The 19,203-nt window shown below is 45.6% G+C and overlaps 1 protein-coding gene across 4 annotated transcripts in view; it reads right to left on the bottom strand.

Annotated features, from left to right (window-relative positions):
* The window catches only part of NEIL3 (nei like DNA glycosylase 3), a 218,238-nt gene extending 199,884 nt beyond the window's left edge, over positions 1 to 18,354 (bottom strand). For 2 of the 4 annotated variants that reach the window (XM_029580162.1, XM_029580421.1), the window contains exons 1-3: positions 17,081 to 17,230; positions 16,881 to 16,998; positions 60 to 175 (exon numbers count right to left, since the gene is read on the bottom strand). In XM_029580162.1, the coding sequence (XP_029436022.1) occupies positions 60 to 175; positions 16,881 to 16,985 (221 nt within the window). In that variant the 5' untranslated portion in view covers positions 16,986 to 16,998; positions 17,081 to 17,230. Of the gene's footprint in view, positions 1 to 59; positions 176 to 16,880; positions 16,999 to 17,080; positions 17,231 to 18,046 lie in introns of those variants that run through there. The other 2 variants (XM_029580256.1, XM_029580341.1) reach the window with 2 other exon arrangements.
* Between the last annotated feature and the right edge of the window lie 849 nt (positions 18,355 to 19,203).

Below are 19,203 nucleotides of genomic sequence, written 5' to 3'. Positions count from 1 at the left end.
GAAAGACAAAGCAGTGTGCACAAGTATTATGAAAGACAAGAAGTCTATATTTTTCTTACCGTAGAGCTATCAGTCCAAAGTAAATAAAAAGCTCCTTCCCCAAAGTTTCCACACCAGTGTATGTACAGCCTTTAAGACTTCCCAGAGAATCAGGATGGGAGGCTGCATGAGTACTCTGGTATAAAAGGACAGAAGAAGAAAAAAATCACCAATCTGGAGTACATATTAATCCCAGACTGAGCAACTTCATCTATTCAGTGCCCATAAGAAGAAAAAAAAAAAACTCTTAATGAATCTCTCAAACTTAACTAAATAATAGGCATAGAAGAAATTGTGAACTGGAAAATCCCAATACATCCAAGTTGAAGATATTACTATTTGTACTTGAATCCTGCCTTATTGAACCCAATGAGGCTTACAAACACATTAAAATACAATATCAAATACAATTCATATTATAATACAATTCAAAATAAAAAAGTATTCAATACAAATTCAAAGTAAAATATTAAGTACGATTCATAAAAAACTAACTCAACTAATCCTACTCCTTGCTCTTACTAACAAATGGATCTAGTTAAAACCCTATCAACAAAAATATTAATACAAATAATAAACTTGGCTTGAGACCCGAGCTAGATAACTACAGCTGTGGTTTTATAGAGCAGTTTATGGAACAATGGAAAATCATGTCCCAAAATTACATCATGGGGTAAATTTTAGGGAATACTCATATCCTTCAAAGGTTATACTTATTCAGGCAATTTTCTCTGGTCAGATACTCTCTTTGCTACTTAAGACTAATTTCTTCATCTAAAAAGATAATCATTATTGGTTATAGAACTTTCATGGACAAGATGGCATACAATAAATAATTATTCAAATCCAAACAAGAACACTTTCCTACTACTTCAAGGAAAATATGGGGTGTGCTTTATTAAACACCATTACCATGCTGGTAGCTAAGTGTTAACAGATATTGTAGTGGAAAAGTTATTTGTACTAGCAACTAAACATGTAGAGTTGCATTTTGCCATTGGAAAGATACAATTGCGCGATATCCCTTTAGTATTCTAATTCATTTCTGCAAGTGTACTGAAGAACAAAGGGTCATAAATCAAGGATCCGAGGTCCTGAAGCAACCTAGGGGTAGATTTTGAGGTTAGGGAATTATGTAGCATGTTTGCTGAGACTTTTACAGGAACTAACGTAAGAAAGCCAATTTTTATTGAACATTTTCAACTGGTAATTGTTTTCATTTCGCAAATACAGTGGCTTACAGAAATATTTGACCCCCTAAAAAGTCAGATTGCAAATGACACTTATACAGATTGTTCCAGGCAGTATGTTTATTGCAAACCAGTATGCTCTTAAAGTAAAATTTTCAAAGTCACAATTCATTATGTCTCTGCATTTTTTGTAAAATACAATTAAAAACTGAAAAATGCTGCTTTCATAACTATTCAATCCCTTCAGACTAGTACTTGGTAGAACCACCTTTTGCTGAAATAACGCATTAAGCTTCTACCAGTTTTGCACATTATTTGGGAGTGATTTATGCCCATTCTTCCTGGCAGACTTAATCCAGGTTGGTTGGACGACACTTATGGACTGCCATTTTCAAATAGTGCCACAGATTCTCGAAATCTGGCCTTTGACATGGCCATTGTAGAACATTCACCTTTTTGTTGTTCAGCCACTGGTGGGTTGCTTGGAATCAGTTCAACTTTCAGCAGGAGGATTTCTCCCACGTTTTAGGTTTTTTTTTAGCAGACTGAAGCTGGTTGTCTTGCAGTATCTCCCTATAATGTTACACCATCCATATGTTCTTCAATTTTAACAAGATGCCCATTCCCCACTGAGGAAAAACATCTCACATCATGATGCTGCCACCCTCCTACTTTACTGTTGAGATGGTGTTTGCTGAGGAATAGGCAGTGTTAGGTTTGTGCTAGGGATGTGCATTCGTTTAATACGTTTCCCATTATATGCCAATTAGATGTGCATTCGTTTCATATGAAATGAATGCACATACCTAGTTTGTGCCACACATAGTGTTTTGAATTTTGGCCAAAAAGCTCCATTTTTGTCTCATATGACACAAAACCATATCCCACATTTCTCCTGGGTTGCTGTGATGCTTTTTGGCAATCTCCAGTCATGCTTTGATGTGTTTTTTTCTTCAGTAATGGCTTCTTTCTAGCCACCCTCCCATGCAGGCCAGGTGTATGCAGAGCACTTGTTATGGCTGACTGGTGCACGTCCACTCCAGTCTCAGCCACTGAACTCTGTAGCTCCTTCAAAATGATTGTTGGCCTCTCCGTAGCTTCCCTCACAAGCCTCCTCCTTCCTCTGATGCTGAGCTTTGAGGGATGGCCGTGTCTAGATATGGGTGAGTAAGATCGCATGGAAGCATGCCCGGTTCTGTGTAAAGGAAGTTCACTGGGAAAAATCGGTAGGACTCAGATGTTTAGAGTCTGATTTCTTCTGGACATAAGGCAGACTGGTCCCAGTCTCTGATGTCCTACATAAGTAGACGTAGTGAGAGTTGAAAGTTTTGGCCTCTTCACCTAATGCGGCGCAGGCGACACCTTCTGAGTCGAGGTTCTAGGTTTATGCGTTGAAGATTTCGAGCTTTGTCTTTTAGCGGCACCGTGTTTCTCTGTCGACGCATGTGCCGAAGCATCTGACATCGATGCCCTTTGTTTCTGCTCCGGTAGATGCTTCAAAGTCAGCGCTGCCGGGCAGTGCAGCGACGCCGATGGATGGTGCGTCTGCTTCAGCGCCATTGGACGATGAGTCGGCTTCAGCGCCGACTCAATCAAGTGTTGCGCCATACTCATTGGCATCATCTGTGTCGGTCGACGCAATTCTTTGCTTATGGGCTTTTCGCCGCCGTGTTTCTGGTCCTGCGCCGACTGATCAGTGTGTAAGCGGCGCGATCGCTTTGCCTTGTCCTGGTGTGCCTTGGAGGAAGGTATGTGAGGCTCTCGACCTCCTTCACTCGATCCCCGCTCTCCTTTACCTCCAGGCCTGGGAGGTGGAGGGTTCCATCAAGGAGACTCTCCGTGCTGGTAAGCCTTGGGGCTTAGCTGGGCCCAGCGAGGAGTGAGATTCGGAGGGAGGAGCATACGAACCTCCTGGTCGATTCCTCAAGTCCTCCATTTTTTGTGCCGGTTGTCTTCTGGCTCGAGGTGACATGCGGCCGCAGTGTACACACGCAGCCTGGTCATGGTCGCTGCCGGGGCAGTGGTAACAGCAATCATGTCCATCTGTAATGGACATGATCTTGCCACATTTGCAGGGTTTGAACCCCGATGGCCTCGGGGCTAGTTTCTGAGACATCTTACTTCAAAAGACAAAAATGCTGAGGAGAAGTCAGCTCTGTGTGCGATCCTGCGTGCGGAAAGAAAGACCGAGGAGATTCTATTTCCTGCACGGGAACACACGCGCAGCCGCACAGAGCAAAGCTCCGACTTCCTCTTTGGACAGCTCCGCCTCCCGGGCCCTGAGAGACAGTCCCATGACAGCATGGCTAATTCAGCCCTGCTATCGATGGGAAATAACGCTGGAAGTGTTTTGTATACCATGGACTATGTCCCCGCCCTCTGGAATTCACTTCCCCATTACCTGCGACTTGAGCCCTCCTTACAGTCCTTCAAAAAAGGCATCAAGACTTGGCTGTTCAGGCAAGCCTACCCAGATACCAATCAAACCTAGCCCACTCCCTATCTCTTCCATCACCGTCCTTCTTCCTTCTCACCCCCTCCAGCCATCCCTCTCCCCCCCAGCCCACACTCCCTGCCCCCCCTATTTCCCCCTCCCACCTCTACCCCCTGCCTCCGCTCCCTCCCCCTTGAACTCTTCATTGCCAAAGCCTTAACCCTAACAAGTAATGCTATTGATTTATTGTAAATAAGTACCTCGCCTTAACTTATAATTTCCTTTTATGTTCCTTTTATTATATTGCTCAATTATTGATTGTTACTCTCTCTCCTTCTGCCCTATCCTTTCTTGCTGCTCTTCCCCTGCCCCCCTCTCACCCTCTTCTTGCCTGCTCCCCTCTCCCCCCCCCCCCGTTCATTGTATTTTCTACCTGCTTCAGTTTTTTGTAAACAGGCATGATATGCCCTATGAATGTCGGTATATTAAAAGTTTCATAAATAATTTACCATTTCTTTCTTTCTTTTCCCCATTTCAGTTTTCTATTACCCTATCCTCTCTAGTGTCTTCCTTTCCCACCTCTCAATCCACTCCCTCTTCATCCACTCCCTCTCCCACGCTGTATCTACACTACTTTCCAGTTTCTTCCTACCAACTCCCATATAACCCCTCCCTTACCCTCCCTTTTCAAACAGTTCACCCCCCCCCCCCATACAGCCAACCCCTGCCCTCCTTCAACTACTCCCCTCCCCATTCCACCTTTAAAATAATCTCAGGCACCCTCTGCCTTCCTATTTGGCCTAGCTATTTCTTTCCACTCCCCTCCCCCAATCAGGCTGCCTGCCACCTCCTCTTATGCACCTTCCCCAACCCAATGTCAGGTCACCAACCACCTGGTTCTTATACCCACCCGCCACTTTCTTCCCCAGCATCGGATACCCACCACCCACCACCGCACCTTCTCACCATCCAGATCAAGTCAAATGCTACCTTGATATTGCCCCTCTCTGCCAGTGCTGCTTGCTCTGCGTTTATAATGAGCAGCACAGTGCTGGTTGTTACCCTCTGTTTTTATGCTAAACAGAGAACAAAAGTAGCATGCAAGCACTGGGATATTCACTGTAAACTGAGGGAATGGCAATGATGGTTTGGTGGGACAGGAAAAAGGTGGTGGGTGACTTGACATTGTATGGGACCCAGCAGCATGGTGGAATACCAGGCAGAACTTGGAAGACGTCAACCCATTGCACAGGCTGGCAGCTTTCCCTTGGTTTCCCACAATTCCACAGCAGGGTTCAGATTCCATGGCATCTTAAAAAGCTAGAGGAGATCACGTGACGCTGTGAGAGAGGACGGATGTAGGTTTCTCTCTCTGGCTCCTATTCCCCTCATCCATCCCCATCCAATGATCCGGAGCCATAAAAACAGCATTCCATAACCTAAATTTTTTATACTATACTACCTGCTTGGTGAAGTTTGCTGTGGCCATGGCGACCAGAACGGCTCGAAAGGATAAAGAGAAAGAAAAAGAAAAACTGCGGCCTACTGATCCGGTTATGGAGGATGAGCAGGGCCCGCCGGATTTACCTGTCCCTGGCACTTGGGCAGACATCAAAGCAGCAGTTGTAGAAGCCTTGGAGCCAGAATTTAAGAAACTTTCACAGCAGCTGGGAGAAGTGTCAGCTTCCATCGCAGGCTATGAGACCAGGTTTGGAGAAATTGAACGCAGAGTCTCTGATACAGAGGATGGCTTTCATCAAACACAGGCGGCACTGGACCTGCTGCAGAAAACAGTGGCCCTTCACACGGATCGTCTGGAGGACCTGGAAAACAGGTCCCACAGATCTAATTTGCGATTCGTAGGGCTCCCGGAATCCTTACCTGACCGTGAACTACCCACCTGGCTGGAATCCTGGCTCACTCAGGAACTAGCGCTGGACCAATCTCGAGGCCCACTTCGGGTGGAGAGGGCTCATCGTCTGGGTACTACTAAATCACAGCAAGACCGGCCCTAGAGTGGTCATAGCTAAAATCTTAAATTTTCGACATAAAGAAGAGATACTACGAGCGGTCCGCGGGGGTAAGATGCTGAAATATGAGGGACACAAAATCCTGGTCTTCCAGGACTTTTCAGCGGCACTGTCAGCTCAGAGGCGGGTTCTCTCTCCACTATGTGCTCAGCTGCACAACCTAGGGCATCGGGCGTTTTTGGTGTATCCGGCCAGGGTTCGGGTTGAGAGCCCATCTGGACCCCGCTGGTTTACTACCGGATCCGACTTACAAGAATACATTAAAAAGCTTACCGTGTCTGCCCAGGGGGGCCGGAGTGCCTCCGAAATCGCTTAATTAACTGATCATGTGCACAAAATGGCCGCCGGAGCGCATGTGCTGAGGCTGCTCGGTTCTCTCCTTGTACCCGGGACATAAGTAATTGTGGTGAAGCATTGCGGGCACTTTCCTCCCTTAAGCTGGCGCAGCGGAATGGTCGCAGAACCGATGTCGGAGACCCGGCTGGTTGGCAGTCAGGTTGGGTTATTTTTTTTTTTTTTTCAACGTTGAAGACTCTGGTTGCTGCTTTATGTGAGGTGCATGCCGCGCGGGCTGATTCCCCCCCAGGAGGCGTGGAGGCCTGGGGAGTGGAGTATGTCCGGGTCTTTCGTCTTTCGTGCCTGGCAGCAGTATTCTCGTGAGGAGCCTTTCCACGCTTTCGTCAGGGCACCGATGTTTTCGTCGTGGACCGGAGGACGACGGACGAAGGGAGGAACTGTCAGTACTTCCACCTGTGCCGCGCGAGCAAAAATTTAAACTACAAACACTACGCTGGGACGCCATCGCTGGACTAGTGTTGCTGTGGGTTAGGGGGCTCGGGTGGGCAGAAGAGGTGGGATCGCGCATGGGGGAGCCCGGCAGGCATGATCCTGGGTACCCCTCTGTGTGCGAGTGGCCACCGGGGATGTTTAGCATGCTTTTTCAGATGGTTCGCCCTGACACGGGCTGGTTATTTTACTTCTATATATGCAGGGGGCATGTATGGGAAAGGTCTGGGGTTGGGCCTGTATTAGTCCGGGGCAGGAGGGTGCGGAGAGTTCAATTTAAAGTTTTGGAATGTTTAAGTTGAAGTTATTGTGCAGATGTATGTTGCTTGGTTTTCTATTATGCTGTTTGCCTAATGTCTAATTGATGTTCACTGGTTGGAAGTCATGATTGGGCTCGGTTTCTGGGTGGGGGTGGGGATGGGGGAGGGGGAGCTAATAGTGTTGTACGTGGTTTCCAGACTGGGGTTAACCGGGAGTCGGCGGTGGGTAATAGGGGTGGGGCACAAGGGGGGGGTATAGAAGGGGGATGGGGCCGGATGGGGAGGTGAGGGGGGTGGCGGGTGGCGGGGGTGCGAGGGGTGGGGGATACACTGTACGCGGGTTGGGAAGGGTGGGAATTTCAAGTTTATTGGCTTTGTATTATTCCGTGCTGGGTGACAGTAAAATGTCTCGGGGGGTCTTTGCTGGGACAACCCTCCTGGTATTATGGTTGCTGGAATCCGTTCATCTTTGCCACTGCTCCCAGAGGAATGGGCTAGGTTGGGCTCTAGGCTTTTTTCCTGGACGTTTGTGTATACAGACGCTGTTAAAAGATATAAAATTCTTCAGGCCCTTAAACGGAAATCTGCGGATGTGGCCCTTTTACAAGACACATCTCACAGCGCTGACATCCCAAATTGCGGCAGAATTGGGTGGGTTCTGTCCATTTTGCTCAGGGACTTCCAAATCGGCGGGGGGTAAGCTATCTTAATACGGAAAAGTGTTCCATGGCAGCTTATAAAAGAGATTAAAGACCCGAAGGGCAGATACCTCATTGTGGAGGAAGAGCTGGGCCAGACCCCCATAGTGATCTGTAATGTATATTGCTCCTAATTCGCAACCGGCAAGTTTTTTATAACTGCCTGCAACGAGTGCTTCTTCCCCTATCTGGACAAAAACCTGGTGGGTAGGGGGGGATTTTAATGCCCTTCGGGACCCCGCCTGGGACAGAATTTCCGAAGGCCCCGCGAATGTTCTGCCTAGTAAGCAGGTACGGTCACTTGAAGACACGCTGCAACCTGGTAGATCTTGGCGACCACTCCCACCGCTGAGAAAGGGTTCACCCACAATAGCTAGAGCGCATGCGACTCAAACTCGTATAGATTACATATATGTGAGCGCAGCTATTCTCGAAGGGTGATTGGGGGCGGACATAGGTGATGTGATAATCTCTGATCACGCACCCATTTGGATTGAACTCACAGTCGCGTCTTCGTATCAAGGTTCTTTCTGGAAAATCCTTATTATTTAGCGCAGGAACCGGCTTTCCAGGCAACGTCAGGGTGAGCGTTGGGAGGACTTTGCAAACCTGGAATAAGGAGGCATTTAGGGATCCGGTGCTGTTCTGGAACACTGCGAAGGCAGTTTTGCGTGGGGACCTCATTTCCTATGTTGGCCCATTGGCGGCGGTCATTGATAAGCAACTTTTCCGTTTGCATAATCAATTACACAAAGCCCGACGGGAGTGGTTGGCGCGTCCCTCTGCCCACGCAAGATCCGACTACTTTTCTTTGCAAACTGCCATCAATGCATTATTACACCAGAGGGCAATGAAAAGTATTTTTATTACAAGCACAAGTTTTATCAACTAGGGAATAAATCGGGGAAAACTGTTGGCAAACCTCGTTCGAGCAGACAGGGGTTCTAGACATGTGCCAGCTTTACGCACAAAGGCGGGGAAGATAGTAAATACCACTCCCGACATTCTAGGCACCTTTCAAGAATACTATTCACAACTCTACCTTTCGGGTGGGTGGTCCCCAGATAAATGGGAAGCATTCTCCGCGAAAGTTAACATCCCGTCCATAACGGTTGCTCAACAGCGATGGCTTAATGAACCCATTCAGGAAGCAGAGATCCGGAAAGTCATTCAGCAGGCGAAACCATTTAAAACTCCTGGTCCGGACGGGTATAATGCGGAATTTTATCAATGCTTGGTAGAACCCTTGTCGGGTCTTCTTCCTTTAGTGTTTACGGCTTTAATACAGAAGGGGTCGTTCCCGCACTTTGGAAACGTGGCGCACGTGACCCTTATCCCAAAGCCCGGACGAGACTTGATGGATCCGTCGGGTTATCGCCCGATATCTCTGCTGAATGTTGACCACAAACTTCTTGCAAAGATTCTAGCAGACCGTCTTAGTACAATAATACCCTCACTGATTCAACCAGGCCAAGTAGGCTTTGTTAAGCAATGTTATGCGCTTACCAACATCCGGCGAGTGGCTGTGGCGATGGCCTTGTGCAAACGCACTGACTGGCCTTTTTTGGTGGTCAGCCTGGATGCCGAAAAGGCGTTTGATAAAGTTGAATGGGGTCTACTGTTCCAGTTACTGGAGGAAATGGGTTTCCAGGGTTTCTTCCTGCAAGCCATTCAATTGCTGTATACGGATCCGCAGGCCCGCCTGATGGTGAATGGGGAACTTTCACCGCCATTGTTAGTGGGACGTGGGACGCGTCAGGGCTGTCCTTTATCCCCCTTATTGTTTTTGCTCACAGTGGAACCCTTGCTCTTGGCCCTGCAGGCAACCCAGACCATTCGGGGTTTGCAATTCTATTCCCACACTGCTCGGGAGATCTTTAAATACGCAGCGTTCGCAGATGATATTTTAATTTTTCTTACCTCGCCGGAGGATTCACTTCCACCGCTCTTGACACTCTTTCAGGATTATGGAGCTTTTTCGGGGCTTAGTATTAATTGGGACAAATCGGAGGCTTTGGGATATCCGAGTACGGCGTGGCGTGAGCGATGGGGGGGTACTTTCCCTCTGCGGTGGGCGGGAGCGGCCTTAAAATATTTGGGGATATTCCTGTCCACTGATCTGGCCGCTATATATTCCCTTAACATACCCCGTTTAATGCAATTAACAAGGGAAAAGTTGGAGCGATGGAGGGAACTTCCTTTATCGATGGGAGGGCGTGTTAACCTATTTAAACTCATTATATTGCCCAAGTGGTTATACGTTTTGCAGAATTTTCCCTTTCATATTGCAAGCCGCGACGTGGGAAAATTAGATACCTTGGTGCGTGTCTTTTTGTGGCGGGGAAAAAAGGCCCGAATACCGCTACGTTGGTTACAACTAAAATGGGGAAGGGGGGGTATGGAGGTACCCGATTTACACCGTTATGAGGTTGCAGCCAATCTCCGGGTGGTCAGGGACTGGTTATCAAACGATGCTAATTATGTGGAAAGCTTGGCGGAGCAAACGCTGCTGGCGCCTTTGGCTCCTCCCTTTGTTCTCATGTGCCCTGCCGTAGATTTGGCGGAGTCCGTCCGTAGAGACCCACTCATTGCACCTCTCCGACATGCCTGGCGGTACTTAACTCAGAAACTAGGTCTCTCAGCCTATAGTGCGTTTCTCTTGCCCATTAGGGGGAATCCTCATTTTACACCAGGTTCGCAGTCTCGGGTATTTCGAGAATGGCAGAGGTTGGGTATTACCAGGTTGGGGCATTTGATTGCCGACTCGGGGACCACCTTTCCCTTTGCTGCCCTTCAGGCGGAACACAGCCTCCCCAATACGCATTTATTTGGCTACTTACAGCTCCGACACTATTTCCAAGCAATACCGGCCATACATAAAGATTTAGCCCACTTGCATGCGTTGGAAAAGTTTTTTAAGTTGGGCTCGGTTAGTGGGCCTTCCTTGTCAGTCTACTATCAGCAGATAGGCCTCTCTACCTCGGCTGAGGTATTTCGCACAGTGTCGGAGCGGTGGAAGCGGGATGGTGGGTTTCAGGTTCCCAGTGGGGTACTCCAGGCCAGCATGAAACGGTTGATGCAGACCACCAATAATATGTATTATAGAGAGATGCAACTGAAGTTGATATTTCGGGCTTATGTGACCCCACAAATTGCTTTTTATGCGAAATTAGCGCAGTCAGCGTCCTGTCTGCGTTGTTCGTGTCCCAGCGGCTCGTTGCTTCATGTGTTCTGGGAATGTCCAGGTATCCAAACATATTGGGGGAAGATTGTGCACTATTTGAATGGGTTATTATCAGTGAATCTTTCCATTTCCCCTTACCTGATTTTATTTGACTGTATTCCCATTACTGTCATTCGGAAACCTGAACACCGCTGGTTTGTCCGGAAGGCATTTGCAGTAGGGAAAAAGGTAATTTTGATTAACTGGAAAGAGACTTCTTGTCCCTCCTACTGGACATGGAGGAATCATCTTCATCGCATGCTGCAAATGGACCATTTGACCTCAAAGTCCAGTCCTCAGCATCGTCGCCGTTTTCTTCAGATATGGATGGTATACATACAAGTGTTGCCACATCGGGCCAGGAGTCTTATTCTTAACTATTGAAGGATCTGGGTGTTATTGGACGTTGATGAGAACTCCACCAGTACGGAAATCCTTGTTATTAATGTACTATGTAGACCTGTGGGCGGGTTAGGGAGGTGGGGTGGGGGAGGGGCTCCCGTAAGGGGCTTTCTAAGTGGGATTTCGTTGGAAATGGTAGTTGTGGTTCATGTAGTATTAATGCTATCTGTTCTTGCTATTCTTATTGTCTATCACAAACTGGGGGGAGCCAAGTGCCCTGTTCCCCCTAGTGATGTTACTATTGTTGTGTATTTTAAAACTCAATAAAAACGTTTAAAATAAAAAAAAGCTAGAGGCTTTGATCAGAAAATACCTCAATGGTGTTAACCACAAAATTAATAAATTTAAAATGCACAGAATCAAAAACCTCACTATTTCTTAAAGTTTTAACCCCAAAAATCTATTTTTCTTTTATAGTGTCCAAGAACTTTGAGTCCATGCTGTTTTACTAAAGCAAGAATGGATTGGCATACCTGTGGCTTTTACTTTCTGAAACGCTAAATAAAAGAAGTCCCTTTCCCTGCTTTATTTACAATTTATATGAAGGGAGTGAATGAAGGATTTGCATGTGAAAGACTTACTTAAAGTGACAGCAGTTAATATATTAAAAGCACCCGTTTGTATTAATACAGATGGTGCTCTCTTATCATAAATCTATTTCAGTTTACTCAAACAAATGAGAACTTGTCTGGAAAAAAAATCAAGCTGTCAATTTACCTCACTTAATGCAAAATGAGATAACTTATGTACACTGAACAGATTTCACCCTCCTAAGTCAGGCCACAGCAAAAACATCCATGCAAAGAACAGCTCTTCTCTTAATCAGTGGCAGGCCTTTTGGCTAAATCATTGGTACCATCTCAATATCGTCTGAGATCAAAGGTCCTTAGGATTCCCAGTCAAAATTTACATTTGTATGTAGGGGGTGTCATTCCCTTACTATAGATATTGATCTTTTCACAGACCCTGAATGTAGGAGGGCAGAATGTAGAAATGTGCAGTGTCCCACGGTACTCGCCAGTGAGAGGTATCTTCCGAAAACCAGAGAGGGTCTCAGAACACACGAGTCCACTTTGGTTCATGATTTCTTCCCAAAAAAAGAACTGTGGGCTATCCCCAAAAATCAACCTAACAAAACAATTAAAACATTTTTTTGAAGCAAACAGAGTGAAAAACGACACGTTCAAACAGTTAAATAAAATATGTCCTGTGCCTGGCAGGTAATAAAAGGTATAATCAAAATGTGTTTAAGAAAAAAAAAGTCATAACTATTGCTAGGCGCAGGACTTATTCCATGTAACTGTATGAATGTATCATTTTTCATTGAATTATTGTGAAGTAAATTTGGGGGTACTTCCCAGTTCTTTTTGGAGCACTATAGCACTTTTGGAGTATCCCTTCCTGATTATATCTGCCTTTCTTCTTTGGCCATTTGGTTATCAATGTTCTTTTCCTCCATTCCCTATCCCGAGGGTGGCTGGGACCCAGCAACGGGGCTCTAGGGTCCTAGGGACTTGGAAGATTTTCTTGGGATCCAAGGAGGATCTTGAGAGGGAAGCGAGAGAAAGATCTTGTGAAAGGAGGGGAGTTAGTCCCATACGCCACATCTGTTTTGAGAGGTTTCCTCATTGTAATAAACTGATTTCTTAAGCATTCGGACTGAAATCAAAAAGGAAAGCTTGCCAATACTAAAACCTTGCTTCGGAACTGCTGCGTGAGAGGAGTCTACAGGAGTCTGCACCTCAGAAACAGCTACTTGTATGAAGAAAGCCCTGAGGGGACGTACTCCAGAATAGTCTACAGGCAGTTCTGGAGGACTGGGCCCCAGTAGTGCAGGGGATTTCTGTACATTTTCCAGTAACTGTATCCATGACTGGAATTTTTCTTTTCTGCACTGAACTGCACTACCCCAGTCTGTAACTCTCTACTGATTAACTTTGTGCAGAGAAACAAAAATTCATTCAGTGTGTTTTTACTGGAAGGTCTGGAGATCTCTCAACACCACCTAGTGCCTTGAAAGACAGATTATTTTCCACAGCTCAGGAATGAAGCCCCAGGAGCATGGGGGCAAATCTGGCCCCAGCTCCCCAAAGTGAGTCTCTGCAACAGACTAACCAGTAACAGCAGCAACACCACATCACCCCTCTGCACTATATGCTGTTCATAGCAAGAATGAAGGAGCCAAGGATGTGCTCTCTAGAAGAAAGGAGGGAAAGGGAGATATCAAGCAGGCTTCGGTAAAAAAACCAGAAGGAAGCATTGGCTACAGAATGAAAAGTTCAAGCCAAGGGGGCACCATAAGAAGCTGAAGGGTGAGAAGGCAGAAGTCACCTGGAATATTCTTTTGACATTGCTGGTAGGAGGCAAAGAGTAATGGGCTTCAACCATGCATGAGATGGACACAAGGGAGAAGGGCCACAGATCAAGTTATCAGCCATGACCAGAACAAAATGATCAGGATGGACAGACCAAATGTTCCTCGTCTGTGTTTTTAGGTTATTTTCCTGCCTCCTCTTTGGAAGCTGCCATGCTGCAAACCAGTCACCAAAAACACATAGGCAGGCTGATCCCAGAGGTGGCTGCATCTCTTAACTATTATAAGTGTAGTAGGGATCTTGTAGCAATGTAAGTTGCTACACAAATGCCTTTTCCTAGCCCTAGCAGTGCACGCTGCAATGAAAGTTTAAAATGGCAGGTAATCTAGCCAAATAAATAAGATAAATAATTGACGCCACAAATGGTGAAGTCCACCAATTTAAAAATCTTCACTGTTCAATAAACCCATGGATTTGAAAGGCAGAACACTTATGTTCATCTTCTTGGTTTTCCACTTTTGCACAATGGCTCTGGATTTCTACCAGGAATGCATACTGCTTGTAAACAAAAAACAAACAGTCTCTTTCCAAACTGCTGGCATCATTTCTAAATTATAACATTTATTTCCTGGGCTGAGGAATAAAAAAGGGGACCCTCTTATGCAGGGAACAAAACTGTCTTTGCAATTTTGTCTGAAGGCTTTACTATGAGCTATTTAGAAACATTTAGCATCAACTATTAGTTAGTCGAAAGTCTGTAGTTGACCAATTCAAATAAAAAAATGAATCAAACAAGACCATAGCGAAGTCTAAAATAAGTTTCTGTTAACATCTTTCTTTAGAAAGAATATTGTGCACTCAGACACAAAGTTGCATGTAAAAACTTGTATTTCCTAGCAACTCCACAAGTAATGCAATTTTATTTTTTTCAAAAATAGCATGGGCAGGGATATTTGATTACCGAACACATCTTACATTATGTTTCACGTTAACTTTTTGCTGAAGAGTTCAGCTGTCAGACAGGAGCAGAAACAGCTGTCAAAATGAAGAGGCCCATCAGTTATGATATCCAAGTCAGTAGAAATGCTAAACAAGAGAAAACCTTTTTTTCGTTCCTGCTGTTTTAAGATGCAGCATGTGTTACATGTTTCTAGCATAAAACAGTTAACAGAAGGAAAAAAAAAATACCGCCACAACAAAACAAATATTCACTCCCATCACAGAGATCTGGAGGATTGAATCTTCACAGCTCATTAACCACCCTTGCTGGTTTACATTCCCAACATCTTTTCTTGCCAAAAGGTCCCATAAGTCCTATCACCGTTCGGCAATGTGTTCATAGCGTGGCATAATTTTCTGCAGTTAGCACATCGGACCGAGGCTTGTAGAGAAATGATTTAAAGTCTGCTTGGATGTACTTTAGTGACCTGAATAGTTTGCCTCATTATGGGTGCTGAAAATAGTGTTGTGCACGGTAAGGATTCAGGTCAAGAAAGGATGATTTCTTAGTGCAGAGGCTAAAAGGACAATGTGCAAAATATAGACCCTAATTGGTAGTTTGGAGATAAGTAATGTTGGCTGCACCAACTTCTAGGCTATGCCTATTTGCAGATTTGCTGTACCCCTGCCACTATTTTTCCTCATTTAAACCAGTTAACCAGCTTTCTACAAGCTTTTTCATCCACCCTCCCAAACGCGCTGACAAAATTAATGTTGTGTCCCTTACAGTCCAGCTTCCAGCTGGTGCAGAGCAAGGCATCTGCTGGAATTTGTCAGTACATCTGGACCACGCCAGCTCAAAGGCATAGTGGCCAGTTCAACCTCTGCAATGTATTAGAGGCAATCCTTAAATTAAACAAGAAAATGTTAAAACAGGGGAAATATAATTATTTCTTCCTCTCATACATCCAGTAAACTGTTTGATATTTTTGATACTGTAAATTAGTGCTTTATATATTAAGATTTTGTGCTATCAAGATCCTTAATAGCACAGTAATAAAAGTATTCCTTTTCCAATATAGGTGATATATAGTGTACATACATTTTTATATACCTATAGCCAAGGATGGGGGGAAAAAAACATTTAGAAAAAAATTTAGACATCAAGAATTTTTAGGAGGCAAGGACATTTTTCCTTAACCTTTTTTTTTTTTTTGCACTTAATTTTTTGTTGGCGTAATTTTTTTCCTACTTTTACCAGTTAGCTCTCTCCTTCTTCCCTGCTGCTCTCCTCAGGCCCAGCTGCATCAGCATGGACTCCTCCTGGTCTCGGGCCAGCTCCAACTGCAGCAGCTCCTCCTGGGCATGACCAGAGGAGCATTACTGGCTCCTTCTGGACCCAGGTCCCAGAAGTAGCAGCAGCTGTTCTGCCCTAGCCAGCACAGAACCCAGAGTTTTTCTAGATATATATTTCTCAAATGCGATATCTTGAAGGGATGTCATGGTTTTCTGACATCTTAGTGTAGCCCAGTCCTCATTTTCCCACAGAACATATTGGGATGAAGTTTTAAAATTAGAAGTAGAATAGGATATGGAGGCAGATGGGCAGCTCCACAGTGGGTTACCAACTAGTGTGTGTGTGTATAATTTGCCTGTATGTAATCTTCTCATCATCCAACTACTGTTCCACAAAGCACTACAATACTAAGTAAAAGGCATGACAGCCAATTAAGCATATTAAATTACTTTAAATAAAATATTTGTAACCATCATTTTGCTATTACTAGTAATTCTTCAAGATGAAATGCCAGCTAATCTTTTAAATTGTACTATTAATTACACATCACTGTACAAGATACATGATCAAAATACCCTTACACTGTAGATTTGAGCAGACAGGGTAGGCAACTTGCTCAAAGTTACACAGTGAGTGGTATGGAGGTGGGTCTGAAAATTCAAAGCTCTCACAGCATCATTCTATGCAGCCCACTGCCCATTTCTAAGGATTCCCACTTCACCACAGGTCAACCAAACAGGCTGACCCAGTTCTATGCAAGCAATGAGGCAAAAGATATTTGTAGCTTTATTTTTGTAGGGAAGTCAATAATTACACATCTCCACATGCAAAAAGAGTAAAAACCAGGACTGGATCAGACTCTTCTAATTGACCTAGGATAAAATGGTAATCCTATCGTTTCTAGAAGAGATGGTCTGAAGGAAGGAGAGGTGAGGGAGTCAAGAGGTTTGCCCAAGAGATATTAACAGATCAGCTTCCACTCAGATTAGTTAGGCTAATTGTAGCAAATCTTATCCAATTTATTGTACAGCATAAGGTGATGAGAATTAAACAACTGGGTTTTACCAAATTAAGGGGATATAAATCAGGATTGTCAGGCAAAAGAGGGGGGGGAGGAAGAAAGGTGGTTAGAGGCAACAGCAAACCACGAGCTCTTTTTAACAGGTTATCAGGAAATCGGTGAGCCAATGAAATACTTGAGGAATCAGGGCAGCATTATCCCGTTCCCCCTTTTAGTTTCTCAGCCCTCGCCCCGCGGCTTCCTCACCTGAGCCGAGGGCAGGCTGCCCCGCACAGCTTGCACTATCTGCCCCGCGGAGACTCGGCCCCGGAGCTTTTCTCCGTTCAGTCTGCAGCACGGACCTTCCACCATGGCAACCCGCACCCTGCAAAACAAAGAAAAGTCAATCAGGAAACCGAGGATCTCAGAGAAAAGAATCCAGCCTGCGCGAGCTGTGAGGGACCTACCTAAATAACTACGGCTCAGCTGAGCCCAAAGCCCGCTGCTTCCTGGCAGTTCAAATTTGGCGCCAAGCTTTTAGGGGCGGAAGCTATGGCTGCTGTCGGATCATATCTGAAAGCTCCAATCGGAGGCTTATTGGGGGGTGGGGGGAATTTCCTGACAGTTATAAATCGCCCGTCTGCCAGTCGTCTCAGACCTGCCAAACAACTGGAAAACGGGAGAACTGTGAGCGGGTCCTGTCAACATGAAACTCCCTCCTCTGCCGTTCTTACTGCTCTCCTTACAGAAGAGAGAGAAAAATGCAGCCCTGGTTCTGTGCCCTGCTCGCAGATCGCCGGGAGCTCTGTAGGCTGTTTCTTTCACTAGCCTCCCCACCCGCACTTAATTTTTGCCTGTCTTTGGAGACTGTTTCAAATTTCAGGCATTTCTTAAAGTTTTAATCAGATATATATATTTATTTTTTTTTTACTTTTAAAAAGGCTTTTTAATGTAGTGGGAGTAGGGCTACCCTTACTCTTCTAGTTTTAATCTTTGTTTTTGTTATGTTCTTTTTTTAACTTCTGATACTGGAGCAGTAACTCTTGTCTTTTACTTAATTTTCTCTAGTTTGGTGGCTCCTAAGATGAGCCTGGAGGTGGAGAAGGGAGAGTGCAGATGTTTGTAAGGGGAAGGAAGAGACTGAGTAGTAGTCACTGGCAAGGTCCTCTCCAGCTGCTTTCCTCCTTCCCAAGAAGTGCCTGTGCTTCCTCTGATACTGCTTCAGACTTTCCCCTACAACCTGGCTCTCTGGAACTAGCTTTTAGATTCGCTGCTGGCCTGAGTGAGGACACCTCCATTGCTGCTACCTGCTTTCTGGGAGTTCGGAACAGGAAGGCCTCCCCTTTCATTCCCACAGGCGCATAACGTGTCCAGTAGAGCACGTAGCTAACAGCACTTATCACATGTAAATTCCATATAGATGAGGCTATTACCTAATCCCCACGAGTCAAAAAATTTCCTGCACGGCCAATGCATCCATTGCAACGTTGTGCTGCACTCAAGAGCTCACTGGAAAATGAAAAAGTCCTTCTTTCTGTGATTCTTCCACTTATGGTCACGATACTATGAGGAATCACAGAAAGCAGAAGAAGATAAAAAAAAAATAATTCTGGGCGCCCAATACTGACGCACAAGATTGGTCCAGGCCGTGTATCTAGTGCTGGTGGCAGGGGAAAATGGGCAATCGTATTGAGGATCTGTTTCCCCAGCCTGGGCTGACGGCCACCTCTCCTATGCGCAGGAAGCACTAGGAACTGCACAGTGCCTCCTTTTTAGCACAGCCCCTCGTTTAAATAATGCATGGCACGCCCTGGAGAGGTGGAGGGACACTGATCAGTCGTTAGCACCTGTTTTACAGGCGCCCATATTGCATGGGCCTGGTAGCGCTGTAGTACTTTCCCGACCCGCCCACCTTTTGCTTACCTTTTACTTTTGCTCCTGCTCACCCTTCTCACACTACCCCCGCCCCTCTTCTTTTTTTTTCTGATTTGCAGGCTCCCTGCCCCAGCCAGGTGAGGAAGACAAAAACAAAGTCCTTCAACCCCAGCCCAGAGCAGGACAATAAACAAAGTCATGTAGGCCCGAGGTCAAGAAACAGAGAGGTAACATCTGTGGGGTGAGAGGGCTGCCTCTAGTTAGCCTTCTCTCACCTCCTCCAACTCTTCCTTTATGCCTGGGGCTCCAGTTCCCCCTCCCCCCCCTCCCTCCTTTTCTTTTGTGCATTGATTGTGCTTTCTTGCCTTACACCCCTCCTCCAACAAAACAAAGGACAGCAGGATTAGTTGGTTTCTTACTGTTTAGTTGAAATTTAATGTCACTGGATTTTGTTTGGGGTTTTTTCCTTTCCTGTTTGTTTGTATCCAGCACCCCCCCCCCCCCCCCCTTCCCTCAGTGCCCCAGTAAGTGCCATCAGTCAGACCAATTAGTGGTTTTCTTTCCCCAGCCTCAGTTCTTCCACCCCCTCCCCTGCTCTTGAGTTTAGTTTTTGTCCCCTGATAGAGGAGCAGAAGTGTGTTTGAGTTTTCCTTTGGGGGTTTCTTTTTCTTTTCTCCCCAAGTGGCCTCCAAATTTGAAGGCCCTATTCACTCCC

Source organism: Rhinatrema bivittatum, chromosome 1 (genome assembly GCF_901001135.1).
Source record: "Rhinatrema bivittatum chromosome 1, aRhiBiv1.1, whole genome shotgun sequence".
Taxonomy (NCBI): domain Eukaryota; kingdom Metazoa; phylum Chordata; class Amphibia; order Gymnophiona; family Rhinatrematidae; genus Rhinatrema; species Rhinatrema bivittatum.
The sequence above is the reverse complement of the archived record's forward strand: the minus strand, read 5'-3'. Positions and strand labels throughout refer to the sequence as shown.